The 18,130-nt window shown below is 34.5% G+C and overlaps 1 protein-coding gene across 4 annotated transcripts; it reads right to left on the bottom strand.

Moving 5' to 3' along the window:
- Positions 1–1,699: 1,699 nt before the first annotated feature.
- LOC107957515 (probable choline kinase 1) lies at positions 1,700–11,482 on the bottom strand. Of its 4 annotated transcripts, none has more exons than XM_016893038.2 (9): positions 11,263–11,482; positions 10,166–10,559; positions 9,735–9,856; positions 9,462–9,657; positions 8,087–8,098; positions 2,693–2,798; positions 2,545–2,592; positions 2,278–2,378; positions 1,700–2,180 (listed from the first exon to the last, which is right to left on the bottom strand). In XM_016893038.2, the coding sequence occupies exons 2-9, from the start codon at positions 10,514–10,516 to the stop codon at positions 2,085–2,087; spliced, it is 1,032 nt and encodes a 343-aa protein (XP_016748527.1). In that variant the 5' UTR covers positions 10,517–10,559; positions 11,263–11,482; the 3' UTR covers positions 1,700–2,084. The 4 variants fall into 4 exon arrangements, with proteins under 4 accessions (XP_016748527.1, XP_016748526.1, XP_016748528.1 ...); XM_016893037.2 differs by lacking the exon at positions 11,263–11,482 and adding an exon at positions 10,916–11,179; XM_016893039.2 differs by lacking the exon at positions 11,263–11,482 and adding an exon at positions 10,994–11,177.
- Positions 11,483–18,130: the final 6,648 nt, after the last annotated feature.

The raw sequence follows: 18,130 nt of genomic DNA, 5'->3' as shown, positions 1-18,130 counted from the left end.
TTTTATTTCTTGTTGGCCAGGCCAAAATTGGCTATAACAGATGCACTGCTCCATTGTTCTACAAAGTGAAAGCATATAATCAAAGACCCAAAAAGAAAAAAAAATCCTTTTCTGAATAAGAATGGTTAAATTATTTTAATCCACTTTTGTATTAAGATGTTGGTATGTTAAGGACCTAATAAATTTAATGGAGCAAGTGGTTTATTAGCATTTCATTGGTCAGACAAATGAGTTTTTTCTTTCCCATTGTAAAGACAAATATATTTTATTACAAACAACTGAAAGGCAAGAAAGGGGCATGAAATGGAGGAGAGTAGAGTTAAGGCCTTAAGGATTATCAAATTCATGCAGTCTTTGAGGCTTAATCCATGGTGAGAGCTGCTAACTGCTCCGTTGAGGGTTCCGAGGCATGGCATACATGCGATTCAACACTAAAAATGCAGCAGTCAACATACATCATTTGGTTGACAATTTGATTTGTGTTTTTATGAGAATTGATACTGTAATTTAAGGGATACGTATCAAACATAAGGAAAAATTTGTAAATAAGAAACTAACTAAAAATTTTGTTGCATTGCAGAAATTTAAAAATTTTCGTAAAATCGAACGTTTTGTTTTGTTTTGTTTTGTCTATGACAATAAATTTTGTCAAATATAATACTTAGGTTTTGGTTTAGCAGTAATTGTTGATTTCCACTAAAGGAGTGGACTCTTGTTGACAAGTAGGATCAATAAGGAGTAGACAACTTTGATGATGGCAGTTCACTCTGGATTCGGGTGGAGAACCACTGTTCTTGGTGGGTAGGGGAGCAGAAAGGAGTGATTGAGGTAAGTTGGAGAAGAAGGTTCTAAGTTTCTTAGTCTGAGCACTGAGGAGGTTGAGCAAACCATGAAGGTGGAAGAGGAAACTGGTAGTAGGGTGTATAAGTGTGAGTATCTCTGGAAAGAGAGGAGGAAATGTTTGGTGGAGGCTGAGACTGATGTTGGGTCGTCTTGTCAGGGTTGAAAGGTGATTGTTGGGTGCCTTGCACAGATTGCTAAGTTTGTACTTGGGATGAAAGAAGCTCTAGGTTAGGGTTTGATGGATTAATAGATTTGATGGATTAATAGAGTATCAGCTAAAGAATAAGTCTTGGTTTTTGATCTATACTCTCTGTATCAATTGTTGATTCATGTAATCAACACAAAGAAGATAGAGGAGAAAGTGATGGTTGCTTAGAGGTCGGTTCATCTATGATAAGCAAAGAACTGGAGAAAGGAACAAGAAAGGACAGACTTAGGAGGATTTGAAGAGAAGGTTGTGTGAGTCTAGGTTATCAAGTAGAGTGCTTGAGGAAGAAGGAAAAGATTCCTTGCTCCTCATGAGCTGGGGTATATATAGGGGTATCTGTTCCATATTAATTGTCGTTGAGTGTAGTACTGTGTAACCCTACTCTAATATTTTCCTTACTGAAGTTATACGAGATTATAGTCTTTATGGTCCTTCAATGGTCCACTTAGTGGATAAAGAGTGGCCTATTGGAGACCAAAAGCGAGTGGTCTCCTTGCAGGTTCCGCAAAGTACACGGGTGGGTGAACATGCATGACTAGTCGGATGATCACCACCAAGGTACAAAACGGAGGGTCATCCACGAGTGCGCACTAAGCTATACCTCGCGCTACCGCACGTCCAAGCTGAGGTAAGGATATAACAAATGTGTTTTACCATGCAAATTGAAATGTTCTAAATATTATGTAACAAGCAAACCCTTAGACTTGCATGTTCCTCACACGGATGCAAAAATCCTAAACCATCCTTAATGCTTTATGTATTTACAATACTGTATTCTATTAGGCTATGTTACTCAAAGTATCCAAACGTTTGGCACTTGTGACCAACACATTCAGACATGAGTACGAACATATGATCCTTTAAGCAAAGACCCTCTAAGTACATGAAAAAGCTTTAGAACAAATTTAGCATACTCGTATCTGATAGATGTGATCCGAGTCTGAGCAATAGGCCACCACCACCAGGCTAGGTTTATACTACACAACCTATATAAACCTATAGCTGCACTTGAAGGCTACAATGCCTCAAAAAGTCAGGAACTCAAGTGCAAGGGCTTTGTTAACCAGTACTGCTGAAACCTCTGCCGTGCATACTCCAGGTAGTTGAAGTCTATCTTGTTTAAATGACCCTGTACATACAATGCGTGGATTAGTCTGCAAAATCTCTCCCAGGAAGCTAATGGAACTACGGAAATATGAAGAAAGATTGCGTGCAGAAACACATACTGAGATGATTCCCCATAAGCCCCAAAACAGATGATTAGCAAGAGTGTATTTCTCGGCATCGCTAAGTAGCTGCTCCACTTTGGCATCACTGTATTCATTTCCTGCATGCATAGCAATCCAGCAAAACAGGTACTCTTAAACCAATTCAACATATTATTAAACTTTGTTTAAACAAATAACACACTTCAAAAGTACTCAAGACTCTATTTATGCTAGGTTCTCAACAAATACTTTTTCTATACAGTCGGCAGAGAATGATAAACTAACCCGAAGATACCAGATATGCAGAGATGAATCTTCGGCGCTCCTCCAGATCTGTTCAAATGCAAAAGGAATAGGTATAATTCGACCCAAAAATGCACAATATCTTTTAAACCATTTACAGGATGTTTTTAAAATTACAAGAGCTACTCACCAGGGTAAATGCTGTAGTCCAACATATGGGGTGTCTCAGAATGATAATTTGCGGCCATCTCACAGAAGTGATTTGCAAGGTCATAAGCAACTGGATTGTAACTTGCATACTATTGGAACCCACCCATTGTTTGAAAAGTCAAAAAGGGTGGGCACCGAAAGTAGAAAGTAAAATTGGTTGGCAAGTTGGGTTAAAAGTTGGCATGGGATAATTGCAATTTTGGTCCCTAATTGTATAGGGACATTGCAAGTTGATCCTTGAACCTCAACTATAAATAGGCCTAACCATTTCTTACTTTCTTCATCCCACACTTGCCATTCTCTACTTAAGGCAATTGTTCTCTCTCCCTATTTGTAAACTTTCACTTGTATTTTTGGAGTGAAATATATTTGATAGTGCCCGAGGACGTAGGCAAAATTTGCTGAACCTCGTTAAAATTCTAGTGTTCTTTATTTTTTTGTTCTGCATATTTTGCAAGTGTCATTGTAGTGATTTATTGTGCTATTAAATTACGATAGAGGGATATTCTGGCTAGGAAAGATCTGGTATGTAAGCGATCCTCGTGATCCACCTCTCTTTCCTGGGAATTGAACTTAGTGTGATTTTTCAGTACAATAATTTTACTCTTTCACACGCTTCCGCGCAACAATTGGTACCAGAGCCAGGTTCGTACTTGGGGAATACGACCGTTTACGGCACTATTCACGTATACGGCACTATTCACGTATACGGTACTATTCACGTATACGGCACTATTCACGTATACGGTACTATTCACGTATACAGCACTATTTACGTATACGGTACTGTTCACGTATACAGTAGTTGGGATTGAGGAGAAAAATGGCAGCAGCATCGTCATCAGCAAGGACTACTGTGACAAATGCAAAATTTGAAGTAGAGAAATTTGACGGTACCAATAATTTTGGTATGTGGCAGTGTGAGATCCTGGATGTCTTATGTCAGCAAGAGCTGGATATAGCCCTTGAAGAAAAACCTGACAAGATGGATGACAAGGAGTGGGCCAAGATCAATAGACAGGCGTGTGGTACAATCCGCCTATGTTTGGCCAAAGAGCAGAAGTACTCCGTCATGAGGGAGACATCAGCGAAGAAGCTGTGGGATACATTAGAAGAAAAGTTTCTAACGAAAAGTCTTGAAAATAGGCTTTATATGAAAAAGAAACTTTTTCGGTTCACGTATGCACCCGGTATGTCGATGAATGACCATGTGAACTCATTCAATAAAATTTTAGCAGACTTGCTAAATTTGGATGAGAAATTTGAAGATGAAGACAAGGCATTATTGTTGTTGAATTCCCTTCCTGATGAATATGATCATCTTACCACCACATTGCTTCATGGGAAAGATTCAATCACATTTGATGCAGTCTGTAGTGCGTTGTATAGATCTGAGACTCGAAAGAAAGATAAAAGAGATCACAGAGATACAACTGCAGAAGTCTTAACAGTAAGAGGTCGTTCACACAGCAGCAAACCTGGTAGAAGGGGTAAGTCCAAAGGGAGACCCGCCAAAGATGAATGTGCCTTTTGTCGTGAGAAAGGGCATTGGAAAAAGAATTGTCCTAAGTTACAAAAGGGCAAGTCTATTTCTAATGCATGTGTAGCGGAGCATGATGAGGAGTCAGACTTTAGCTTGGTTGGCATGGCAATGGCATGTCAAACGGATGAGTGGATATTGGATTCGGGATGTACTTACCATATGTGTCCTAATAAGGACTGGTTTTCTAGTCTTGAAGAACTAGAAGGTGGAGTTGTTTTTATGGGCAATGATAGTGCCTGTAAGACAATGGGTGTAGGTACAATCAAATTGAAGAACCATGATGGCTCAATCCAAGTTCTGACAGATGTTCGCTATGTACCCAGCTTGAAGAAAAATCTCATCTCATTAGGGGCCCTAGAATCTAAAGGGCTCACAATCACTTTGAGAGATGGATTACTAAAGGTAGTAGCTGGGGTATTGACGGTGATGAAAGGCACTAGAAGAAATAACTTGTACTATTTAAATGGAAGTACAGTTATTGGATTAACATCAACAGCTTCTGCGAAAGATGCAGATTCAGAGGCTACCAGGTTATGGCATAGGCGATTGGGACATGCTGGTGAAAAAGCTTTGCAGACTTTGGCGAAGCAAGGCTTGTTGAAAGGTGCAAATTCTTGCAAATTGGAATTCTGTGAACATTGTGTTCTGGGCAAGCAGACGAGGGTAAAATTTGGTTCAGCAATTCACAATACGAAAGGAATTCTGGACTATGTTCACAGTGATGTGTGGGGACCTACCAAAGTGGCTTCTTTGGGAGGTATGCACTATTTTGTCACTTTTCTTGATGATTATTCAAGAAAAGTATGGGTGTATCTAATGAAAAGAAAAAATGAAGTTTTGGATGCATTTCTGAAGTGGAAGAAGATGGTGGAGACTCAGACAGGTCGAAAGGTCAAACGACTTCGATCAGATAATGGTACTGAGTACAAAAATGATCCATTTCTACAAGTATGTCAAGATGAGGGCATTGTGCGACACTTCACTGTTCGAGATACACCACAGCAGAATGGGGTGGCAGAACGCATGAATCGGACTATACTGGAGAAAGTTCGATGTATGTTGTCCAATGCTGGATTGGGCAATGAATTTTGGGCTGAGGCAGTTACATATGCGTGCCATCTAATTAACCGATTGCCATCAGCTGCAATAAATGGAAAAACTCCTATGGAGATGTGGACTGGTAAACCTGCTACTGATTATGATTCTTTACATGTTTTTTGGTTCCACTGCATATTATCATGTAAAAGAATCTAAGTTAGACCCAAGAGCAAAGAAAGCATTATTCATGGGTATAACTGGTGGTGTAAAAGGATACCGTCTCTGGTGTCCTGATACAAGGAAGATTGTTTTCAGTAGAGATGTAACTTTTGATGAATCAACCATGATGAAGAACGAGGATTCACAAAAGGATGACAAAACCAGTAGTACTTTGCAGCAGGTGGAGTTTGAAAAGGTTAATGATGATCCAGCTAATATTGAAAGAACAAATGATGAAGAAGTTTCGACCCAAGAACTTCTACAGCAACAAGATTCAATTGCATATAGGAGGCCAAGAAGAGAGATTCGTAAGCCTGCTCGCTTTGACGATATGGTGGCCTATGCACTTCCAATTGCAGATGATGATGTTCCTTCCACTTACACAGAAGCAATAAGTAACTCTGATGGTGTAAAGTGGAAGCAAGCTATGAATGAAGAAATGCAGTCTCTTCATAAAAATAGGACTTGGGAGTTGGTGAGACTGCCCAAGGGAAAGAAGGCAATTGGATGCAAATGGGTATATGCAAAGAAGGAAGAATTTCCTGGTAAAAATGAAATTCGATACAAGGCTAGATTGGTAGCAAAGGGTTACGCTCAGAAAGAAGAAATAGACTACAATGAAGTGTTTTCTCCAGTTGTGAAGCATTCGTCTATTCGAATTTTGCTAGCCTTGGTTGCGCAATACGATCTTGAACTAGTTCAGCTTGATGTGAAGACAACATTTTTACACGGTGATTTGGAAGAGGAAATCTATATGACTCAGCCTGATGGATTCAATGTTGCTGATAAAGAAAATTGGGTTTGCAAACTGACAAAGTCGCTTTATGGATTGAAACAATCTCCGAGGCAGTGGTACAAGCGATTTGATCAGTTCATGAAAGGGCAAAGGTACACAAGAAGTAAATTTGATCATTGCGTATATTTTCAGAAGCTACAAGAAGGAACTTTCATATACTTGCTCTTATATGTTGATGATATGCTAATAGCATCTAAGAGCAAAGTTGAGATTGAGAGATTGAAGACTCAACTCAATCTCGAGTTTGAGATGAAAGATCTAGGTGAAGCTAAGAAGATTCTTGGCATGGAAATATGTAGAGATAGAGCTCATGGCAGAGTTAGCTTGTCTCAGAAGCAGTATTTGAAGAAAGTACTACAGCAGTTTGGCATGAACGAGCAGACCAAACCTGTAAGTACCCCGTTGGCTTCTCATTTCAAGCTTTCTGCACAACTATCTCCTTCGACGAATACAGAACGAGAATACATGTTGCAAGTTCCGTATTCTAATGCAGTGGGTAGCTTGATGTATGCAATGGTGTGTACAAGACCCGACATTTCACAGGCAGTTAGTATAGTGAGCAGGTATATGCATAATCCTGGAAAAGGACATTGACAAGCTGTGAAATGGATTCTACGGTATATTCAAAAGACCGTGGATGTTGGATTACTGTTCAAGCAGGATAATACACTTGGTAAAGGTGTTATTGGGTACGTTGATTCTGACTATGCCGGTGATTTGGACAAGCGAAGATCAACTACCGGTTATGTGTTTACACTTGCTGGAGGACCAATAAGTTGGAAGTCTACACTACAGTCTACAGTTGCATTGTCAACCACAGAAGCCGAGTACATGGCTGTAACAGAGGCTGTAAAGGAGGCTATTTGGTTACAAGGTATGGCTAAAACCTTGGGGTTGGTTCAGGAGCATATTAACGTGTATTGTGATAGTCAAAGTGCTATTCATTTAGCAAAGAATCAAGTCTATCATGCACGTACAAAACATATCGACGTACGATTCCATTTTGTGCGGGAAATTATTGAAGAGGGGAAAATTTGTCTTCAGAAGATCAAGACTGCAAATAATCCCGCAGATATGATGACCAAGGTGGTAACAGCAACCAAGTTCGAACATTGTTTGAACTTGATTAATATCCTGCAAGTTTAACAGTTGAAGAAGGCACTATCAAGTATTGTTGTCAAAGGCAGAAAGAATTGTGTGAAGATAAGATTATCCTAATCAAATCTTCAAGGTGGAGATTATTGGAACCCACCCATTGTTTGAAAAGTCAAAAAGGGTGGGCACCGAAAGTAGAAAGTAAAATTGGTTGGCAAGTTGGGTTAAAAGTTGGCATGGGATAATTGCAATTTTGGTCCCTAATTGTATAGGGACATTGCAAGTTGATCCTTGAACCTCAACTATAAATAGGCCTAACCATTTCTTACTTTCTTCATCCCACACTTGCCATTCTCTACTTAAGGCAATTGTTCTCTCTCCCTATTTGTAAACTTTCACTTGTATTTTTGGAGTGAAATATATTTGATAGTGCCCGAGGACGTAGGCAAAATTTGCTGAACCTCGTTAAAATTCTAGTGTTCTTTATTTTTTTGTTCTGCATATTTTGCAAGTGTCATTGTAGTGATTTATTGTGCTATTAAATTACGATAGAGGGATATTCTGGCTAGGAAAGATCTGGTATGTAAGCGATCCTCGTGATCCACCTCTCTTTCCTGGGAATTGAACTTAGTGTGATTTTTCAGTACAATAATTTTACTCTTTCACACGCTTCCGCGCAACACATACTCATAGTCCTGGAGAAAATAATTCCTTGTATCATTCATAATTGGCACAAAATTTCATTTATCTATCCTGGAAATGCCATTTTTACTTGAAACATGAAGTGCGACATAAATCGCAAGCTAAAATGGCATGAAATATTTGCAACACAGAACATGTCTCAGGCAATGCAGAAGAGAATACATCAGAAAATTAGCATGGAACAAGAGAAACTTCATGAAAACATGGAAAGGTCATCAGTGATCAGACAATTAAATTCTATAAAAAAATGACAATTAGAGGTATGAATGAGCTGGGCCAAGCTGGTGTCGCGACGGACTTACAAATGGTATCTCAACACCATACATATTTGCCCAAACTCGGTTAGACTGAAATATGAGACTCAAATTTTGTTCAAACCCACCCATCTTTGCATATGACTAACCTAGGCCACTTAATATTTAATAGTTTCTAAACACAGACAAGCTAACATGTTTAAAAGATGTATACGTTATAATATGATATATTTACTTTTCATACTATTTCAAAAAGAAATTACTTTTCATAAAATATAAGTAACATACTATATAAAATAAACTAAAATTAATATACTATAAAATGGAAAACGAGGGGCCGGGTTCAGGTATTTAATGTTGGTGCCCAAGCCCCGTTAGACAAGCCTAATTTTTTTTCCAAACCCTTCTAACTATCGAATAGGGATTCGGGGCTTGGACAGGTCTAATCATCACATAGTCAAAGCCTAAAAATTTATGAAATCCTTATCTAATAAATAGGCTAATCAAGAGACAAATAGGAACTTCAGGAAGAGGCTGACCAGTCCCTTGGCTTATCATACACTTGGTGCAGTTGAAGCTTCGGCTACAATTTCTTATAAATGTGGTTGCCATACAGACCTTATCTGCAATTTCAGTTTACAAAAATCTAGAAATAAAGAATATTATTTGATATACATATTATCTTGTTATTTTGATAAAAATAAGAGTTAGATAAGTGCTGAAGCATGAAGTTAAGGAAGCAGATAAACAGCTCAATTGACATATTAGGATTTGGCTGACCATTAATGTACTTCAAGAGAACTCCACAGATTAATCAGTTTAGCCATTTAAACAAGCAGACAAATTGCTACAAGAATGCACATCCATTAACAAGTAGTTGTTCACTTTTTTACACATACTATGCTGATGTGTTGACTATTAACTTAAAGAGTGCAAGAGTTCTAGTCGGAAGAAAACAACTTTTGGATATGCGGATTGGAGGAAAAGTTGCAAATGTTTGTTTAACTAATTATTTCAAGGGAAGTTGATGCTAAACTCTAGAACTGAAAGAACTCTATAGAAACCATATTTGCAACAAAAAATAACTGAACCGAAAACTTACGATTAAGGTAATTACTCTTGTCTCTTCGTCCATCATTATGTTACCATATTGCAAATCATTGTGACAAAACCCAATCTCTTGATAGCCCTGTGTTAACTCTTTCTCAAGGATGCTGATTTCTTCTTCGAGACCATCCAAGCCAAATTCTTTAGCTGTGCTTGGGGAACAGAATCTTTTGGCTTGACTAAGCCAAGTTCTGTAAGAAGCAAAAAGGGATTAGATACTTTCAACTCGAAAGATAAAAGCAATAATATCACATATGCATATTAGTACCTCAATCGCTCCCAGAGAAGTACATTCTTCGGACCAGGCATGTCAAGATTGTTGAACTCTCTCAATTTTGCTCCTATAAGAGATGATATTTCAGGGACACGGAGGTCAGCAGCAGAGAGTGTCTGGTAAAAAGCCAAAAAGATAGAAATCAGTTATCAGAGCTGATAAAAAACTATGCAATTTGTTCATAGTCATAACAAAGAACAGGGGATAATTTCTCCGTAAATGAGGCAGCATCCCAATTCAGTCGTCTTATCATGGCTCTAGAACAATGCTCAAGTTTCAAAAATCATTAAGCAAAGAAAGTAGCGACTCATAATAGAACATCATCCATGAACTGTTGTTAAGATGTGGCAATTCTAACCCATACTACAATATTACAAAAATTAGACACATCTAAGACAAGATTTTGAGAGACAGCTTTTACATACCCTGGCATGAATGAACTCCTCAATCCTTCCATCTGAAAACCGCCCAAGAAGCCTAGGTCCTTGACCTAGCTCGGACATGCACTCAAAAGTCCTAATCTCATCATCCCTGTTGAAAAACACTTCCACACCTTTGCCATAAACCCGGACCAACACTTTCTGATGCAGATCACCATGATTTGTAGGCCAGTTTATCTGGAAAACCTCGTTAGTCATAGCTCCCTTGAGTGGAAATACATGAAATTCTTCCATATCTTCTATCGTATCTCCCCAAACCGACGCCACTGCTACCAAAACCTTCTTCAGTTCTTCAGGTGCAGAACTTGGAATGAACCCGTTTTTCTTCAAAGCCATTTTGTTTATCTGTCGAAACAACTCGAGATTGACTAACCTTGAGCTGTAAATTAAAACCCCACAAAAGAACACAACATGATTAGACCATACTACACCAAGATGAACATGTATGCACACGAATGTTTCAAAATCTATATAACTGTAATCATTGACGTGTTGAAACTTAAACATAATTATGAAACGAAATTCACAAATACGACAGGGATGCAAAACTTTTTGTTAGATCTATTCGAGAAAGAGCTTCATAAAACTGATGAGATAATAAATTCAACCTGCAGGAAAGAATACAGAATTTACCAAGAACAGAACAAAACAAAACTCAGGCGAAAAGTGAATAAAAGCTATAAGGATTCAAAGCCTGTCAAAATATATTCATAAAAAGGGTTGTTTTCAACGAACCTTGGAACATAAACGCCATGCATGTACCAAATACAAACTCAAAAAAAAAAAAAATCAAAGAACTCATTTGATTCAAACCTTCTAGAATTCAAGATAACAAACAAACACCCAGAAAGAAAGAAACATCAGGGTACAAGAATGTCGACAAAAGCTAAAAGGGTCAAAGCTTTTCACACTTAAATCAAATCCCAATCTTTAAATAGACCCTTAAAAGGAGTTCAGCATGTCAACCAACACCATGCATGTAATAGGAGGAACTCCATAATCAAACAACCCATTTCAGAAAAAGACGGCAAAGAACACTGAATTTCACCCAGAAGGAAACATAACACTAAAAGAATTCTCACCAGAAAGTAGAAGCTGGCACACCAAAACCAAAGCCTTTTTCTGTATTGCAGTTTTGAGCACAAGAATCTTTGAAGAAAACAAAAGATTATGAACTATAAGAAGAAAAATAGAAAGACTAGACAAATGAAAGCTGTGATCGGTTGGTTAGCAAAGAGGCAAACAACAAAATGTTGGTTAACGTTTCCCTTTGCCGTTGAAATAAAGCTCAACTCTTAGTATCGGGTCATTTTCGATGAAAATTCTTCAAGCTATACGAAAGTAACCGCGTCGGTTAACTAAATTTTAACGAGAAAGAAAATGATTAAAAATAATGTTATATTTCAAATTATATACAAAAAAGGGTTTTATTCACATTTTAGCCCCAAAACTTTCTCATTTTCCAAAATAGATACTTAAACTTTTTTTTATCCTAAATAGGTACCTAAACTTTAAATCCACTAACTTTTTTAGTCCAATTGAGTAATACCGTTTGGAAAAAAATCCCTGACCAATCCAGCTTCAACACGTGTATTATTTTTTTCATTTCAGATTTTTTAAAAGAAATAAGTAAATTATTTGTGAAAAGGTAGATAAAAAAAATATAATATACATAAATGTTTTATTTTATAAAAGTAAAACATTTATGTATATTAAATATTTTATTTTTTATTTATCACTTCACAAATAATTTATTTCTTTCTTTTAAATATCTGACATGGAAAAAATAATACATGTGTTGAAGCTGGATCCGTTAAGAAATTTTTTCTAAATGGCGTTACTCATTTGGACTAAAAAAGTTAACAGAGTTAAAGTTTTGGTACCTATTTGGGATAAAAAAATATTTTAAGTACCTATTTGAGTAAAGGAAAATATTTGGAGGCTAAAATGAGAATAAAGCCATTAAAAAATTTAAATTAAATAATTAAATATAAGTCACAACTCACACGAGGCCGGTAAACCTTTGACTTTAGACGCTGGCAACATCAACTCAAGTTCCAAAATTTAAGGCTTCAATTCTTTGCATATTTATTTTGGTTTTGGTTAATTTTATATATATATATATATATTATCCTGATTCTTATTTTATAGTTTATTAGTTATAACTTCAAATTTATTGTTTAATATGTTCATTTTTCTTAATTTATTTTTATTTAATTTTTCGTTAAATGTAATTATTTTAATAAAAATATTGATTCATATGTTTATTTTTTAATAATGTTAACGTGGCATCTCGTATGATAGCCCACATCTATTTTATGTTAATATGAAATTATTTATCGTAATAAATAATTTAAAAATTATAAAAATTTCAAAAAGTAAAAAAAATTATAAATTATAAAAAGTTCATAAAACTTTTTACAAAATTATCATGAAGTATCGCCATACGGGCTCCATGTCTAAAAATTTAACATTGCAATAAGGATTTTTTTGTTAAAAAATAATTCAACTCTTTTTTAAAGTTAAATAGTTAAATATGACTTTTTTTTAAAGGTTGAAGATCAAATTTAATTAAAAAGAATAAAGAGTCAAATTAACAAAAAAAATATAAACGTCGAGGTTTTAATTTTTCATTATGCATTTATTGTAATTGTAATATTTATAAAATTTTATATTTATATTGAAAATAAAAAAATATATTTAAAAAATGCAGGGGAAATTGTACTTTACACTACGATTTTAGTTAACTAAACTTAGGATTAAGGAAACAAATTGAAAATAATCTGAACAGTAATGTTACTCAATTTTATTAAATTCACATTGATTTTGATTTTGTCATTATTTTTATGTAAGAATTTATTTTTTCGAGAATAATTTAGATTTAAATTATCGTTGTAGTAAAAATGTTATATTTATTTAATTTATTTTTTTATAAATTAAAAAATATAATTATTTGAGTAGAGTTGAGCTGTAATTTATATTTTTATGTATAATTTTTATATTTAAATTAATAAAAATAACTTTAAAATATTAAAATTTTTTATTTGACTTTATTAGGCCCAAATTCACTGTTCATTTAACATTAAATTTGTAAGAAAGTTAACACGGACGGTGCCAGGAATTGTGCTATTAGAGACCACACCGGTGCATGGATCATGGGGTTTGCTAAAAATATTGGCGCTTGCTCGATTGTTGACGTACAGCTTTGGGGTATTGTTTTCTAAATTTTAGATTATAAAATAATAAATTACAAAAAGAATCTAATCAGCATCTAATCCGTCACTTGCACAGCCCACTTGCGCCACCATCATCATTCCATGCAGCCGACCACCTAGCTGCCAGTTGACACCAACTTGGCTAGGGTTTGATATGAAAAACAAGCACCGGCTCTCCTTTTTACCCAGAAATTATTTCATCGACTTTTCGTACCACATATATGATTGATGATTTTGAGTCAGTTCTAATCCAAACTGAAAAAGGAGAAAAAAAATGCTAATATTAATCGGATAAATGCCCATCGCCGAAGTAAAAGAAAGCGACGTAAAATAAAATAATTTGTGTACTTTCCATCCTACGTGGAAAATTTATGGGTCCATCAAAATTTCGGCTTGTCTAAGTCAAATCTTTTCCACCATTACTTTCTGTTAGCATAGGTGTTACTGACTCAGATTTTGCAAAATTAAAAGCCTGTGGGACAACCTAAAATTGTCGGGGTAGAGGAGAGGACTTGAAAGATTTTTTGTTCTTTTGTTTCTTGATAATAGTAACAGAACCATAGCAATATAATAAAAAAATATATTGATTTTACGTGAATTTTTTTTAAAAAAATTATAGATAGACAAGAAGAAATTTATTAATATTAAAAAATAAATAATATAAGTGAAATTTCGACTATATCTATTTAAGGGTCAAAAAAATCATATTCTATACAGATTCAATTTGTGCTGTATGGTCCGTACTGCTCCAGTTTTGTGTTTAATGGGAACCACAGATCCCCTTATTTTATCACTATATTTATTTTTTCAACAAATAATGAGATTTGAGTGACACAATCTCTAACAATTTTATTGTTTATTTTAAATTTTTTATTCTTCTAGAATGGACTAGATTTAACATAATCTGATTAAAAATTAGAATTTCTAAATAATTACAAAATAGGAAATGAAACAATTTAAACTAAAACCAATTAATTGAACAATTGGATCAAGAATTAGAATGAACAAGTAACTACATACAGCACACTTACAAAGTAGAATCTAGATTAATAATTCAAATTGAAATTAACTGAGTGAATAACTGGACTAAAAATTAAAATATTCGAATAATTACGAACTAAAATCTAAACTAAAATTAATTGAGTGATTAACTGAACTAAAACCCACATTTAATAACTCAATATTGAAAATCTCTTTAATTATTGTGCTTGGTTGAGAATATGGAATGGCCATTTACCGCGGAAGACTAAAGACTTTATTCGGAGATGATTGAAAGAATTTGTACCTTGCAAGACATCTTGCAGTTGGATTCGATTTGTCAAAGGTGTGGTATTATTGAGAGCCTTGATTGACTGCCACTGCGTGAAATAAGTTGGCAATTTAGTGGTCTTTACCGGTGGCCAATGGGGTGAAATGCAACATTGATGCTACAGCAGGACGTTTGAGGACTGAATGGGATTATGAAGCTATTGTTCGTAATGATAGGGGATGACTTCATTAAAGGTTTATCTGGGCACTTGACAATGGTTATTAATCCTAAACTTGCAGAAGCTTTGGCCATAAGGGAAGTGATCTCATGGTTTCGGTCCTTTACTTTTGACAAGGTGGAATCTGAGATTGATGGTTAGATATATTTGTTACATAAAGTGTCATAATTTAGTACTTATATTTAAATTTTTTATTGAGTTGGTGTCACTCTTCACCTCTGTCCCAACTTAATGGAGAATTTATTAAAAATTTCTTATTTTTTCAAAACATAAGATATTATTTTAAGGATAATTTTTCTTTCATATACAATCTAAAAAAATATTTACAAATGATGATATTCAAATAAAATACATTATAACTTTTAATAATTCAACTTTTCAACCAAAATCATATTTGATTGTTATATTAATTTTATTTTAATTTATTAAATAAAATTTTCACCCACATACTGACTATACCATAATCTAATATTATATAAAAAGCAACCATTTATATTAATTTATAATTAAATAATTTCTTTATAATTCTTATACAACTAATATTTTAACATTCCATAATATTTAATAATTGGTCAAAACTCAAAGGGGAATTTTTTTTTCAAACAGTCGATCATTACAATATTAATATTAATAGGATAAGGACTACTTTAATTTTATTTCTAGACATTAGTCACGCACAACTGATGGTCTGATGCCACAAATGTGCACAGAAACGAATAGGGAAAAGCATAATGCAATTATGGAGCTTCAATATTCATCCAACATTCGAATCTTAACACATAAATATAAAAATATGAGCTCCGAAAATCCTTATTTACATGAAAATATTTTTTTTAAATATTTAGCCCATGGCCGTGTTGGACACTAACTCCTATATGATATACTTAAGACCTGAGCTCAATAATAGGACTACCTTCCCTGCATATGTATATCTAGCTAAAGGACAACGTTTATGTTGGGCGTAGGTCACATAAGTGCCACTATGTGGGAGGCTCAATGCCCATGTGTGTGTGCCCTATTATAGATGTTTTGGAGTAGCAGAATATTGCTTCAATTTATTTTTATATGTGGGTGCCGCAAGTCAAGAACAAAAAAGGTTTTGTTCTCCAAAAGTGTGTTTTAGAGGTTTATTCGATGTCTATTTGAGCTGACTCTTGGGCTCTGACCAGTAGATTTAAGAATCTCAATTATAGATAGTAGAATTTTTCATAAAATTACTATAGCTTTGTGTTTTTGTTTTCAAAGTCAATCCTTTTTGGGTAATGTTTTTAACTTTTTGCTTTAATTTGCTTGAGATTACTTGTTTATAGTCTTGGTTGAGTTATATGCTATTGTTGTGGTTCTATGTTGTAACCTTTTAGTAAGTTTTTTTTTTTTATATTATGGTAGAGCTTTTGGTGAACTTTCAAGTCTCATTGCTTTAAAGAGGCTTTTCATGTGTATGTCTCAATTTATTAGTTTTGTTTGTGATATTATGGATAATTTGCATTAATTGTTGATATATTGTGTTATTGGGTTTGTCATAGACCTACTCATGGGTCGGGCTACTCGGCTAGGCCCGAAGGCCCTCTCGAAATGTGGGAGGGTTTGGGAAAAAATATAGGCCCGAAAAATAGGCTTGGACAAAAAAATGAGCCCGTTTAAAAAATGGGCTGGGCCGCGGGTAAGGTTTTTTAGCCCGAGCCCTGCCCGGCCTGTAACGACCCGAATTTTACCGTTACCGAAAAAGTGTATTTTCGGGTCTCCGTTTCTGAAAAATGGATTCGTAAATATTTATTAAAAATATTTACGAAGTCAATTGAGTGGTTAATTAGAGTTTAATTAAGTAAATTTAGTTCAATTAAGACTAATTAGGAAAAATGACTAAATTGAATAAAGGATGAAAGTTGAATTGTAGAATAAAAGAAAATGAAGAGGACCAAAATGGCAATTATGCCATTTGTCCTAAGTGAGGCGGCATAAACATAAAAATCTGAGATTTTTTATGTGTTAAAATATATATATTAAATTATTATTATATTATAGTATAGTATATTATATTATATATTATATTATATAAATAAGTAAAGAAACATAAGAAACAGAATGAAAGCAAACAAAATAGAGAAGAAACAGGGGAGAAAGAAAGAAAGAAAAAGAAAAAGGAAAATTTGGGTTTCAAGGCTCAAAGTTTAATTTGGTAAGTCAATTAAGTCATTTCTTCTTAAATTTTGATGTTTTAGAAGCTTTGGAACAAGACTTTGATGAAATTAAGTTGATATTTTGAGAGTTTATAGATTTTCAAGTATAGTTCATGTTGAATAAAATAGTGAATTAAGGGTTTAATTGAGTAAATTTCAAGCTAGAATTGATAATAGGATCAAATTGTAAAGTAAGTTATAAGTTTTATGTTGTAGGGACTAAATTGATGAAATTTTGAAATTAGGAAAGTATGCTGGAAATTTAATATTTAAATGAGAGTATGGATGAAATTTGAATAGAAATAAAGTATGAATTAAGATAGAAAAGTAAGTGAATTTAGTTAGAATTAAATTGAAATTAAAGTAAATCAACATTTTGTACTAAGACTATTTTGGACAGCAGCAGTAGTCTAAGTTTGAAAAATCACCAAAAATTGTAGAAATTGAATTAGAGGATGAATAAAATATGAAATTAAATATTATTGAGTCTAGTTTCTTATAGAAGAAACGATATAAGCAATTGAATTGTATTGAATTATGAATTTATGTGATTAATTAAAATGTGTATTGATTGAAAAAAATTGAAAGTGAATTGAATACCCTATTAACTAGTCGGGCTGAGTCGGATATAGTTGGCATGCCATAGGATTGGAAGTGTTCAGGGATTCTTCGACCTCGAGTCGATGAGACACTGGGTGTCACTATATTTCTTCGGATAGATTCGATGAGGTACTGGGTACCAACTTTACTTCGGCTAGGCCAATGAGACACTGGGTGTCAAATATTACTTCGAACTATCCGATGAGGCACTGGGTGCCATATTGGTGTGTTTGGTTGGATTCGTGTATCCGCCAAGGTCCGAGTCTTGTTAATAGGGGTAAGTAAGTGAAAAGATAAGTCGAGTGAATTTGATTGATTGAGCTATTGGAATGAAATGAGAAATTGAATTGAGAATTGAAATTGAGATATGAGATTGCAAACATGAACCAAAAGGTTCATGAAATGAGTGAAGTTCAAATGGATGATGATTGATGTTAGAATGAATTAAAATGGTATATTGTTAAGAAA

Source organism: Gossypium hirsutum, chromosome A05 (genome assembly GCF_007990345.1).
Source record: "Gossypium hirsutum isolate 1008001.06 chromosome A05, Gossypium_hirsutum_v2.1, whole genome shotgun sequence".
NCBI classification, from domain to species: Eukaryota; Viridiplantae; Streptophyta; class Magnoliopsida; order Malvales; family Malvaceae; genus Gossypium; species Gossypium hirsutum.
The sequence above is the reverse complement of the archived record's forward strand: the minus strand, read 5'-3'. Positions and strand labels throughout refer to the sequence as shown.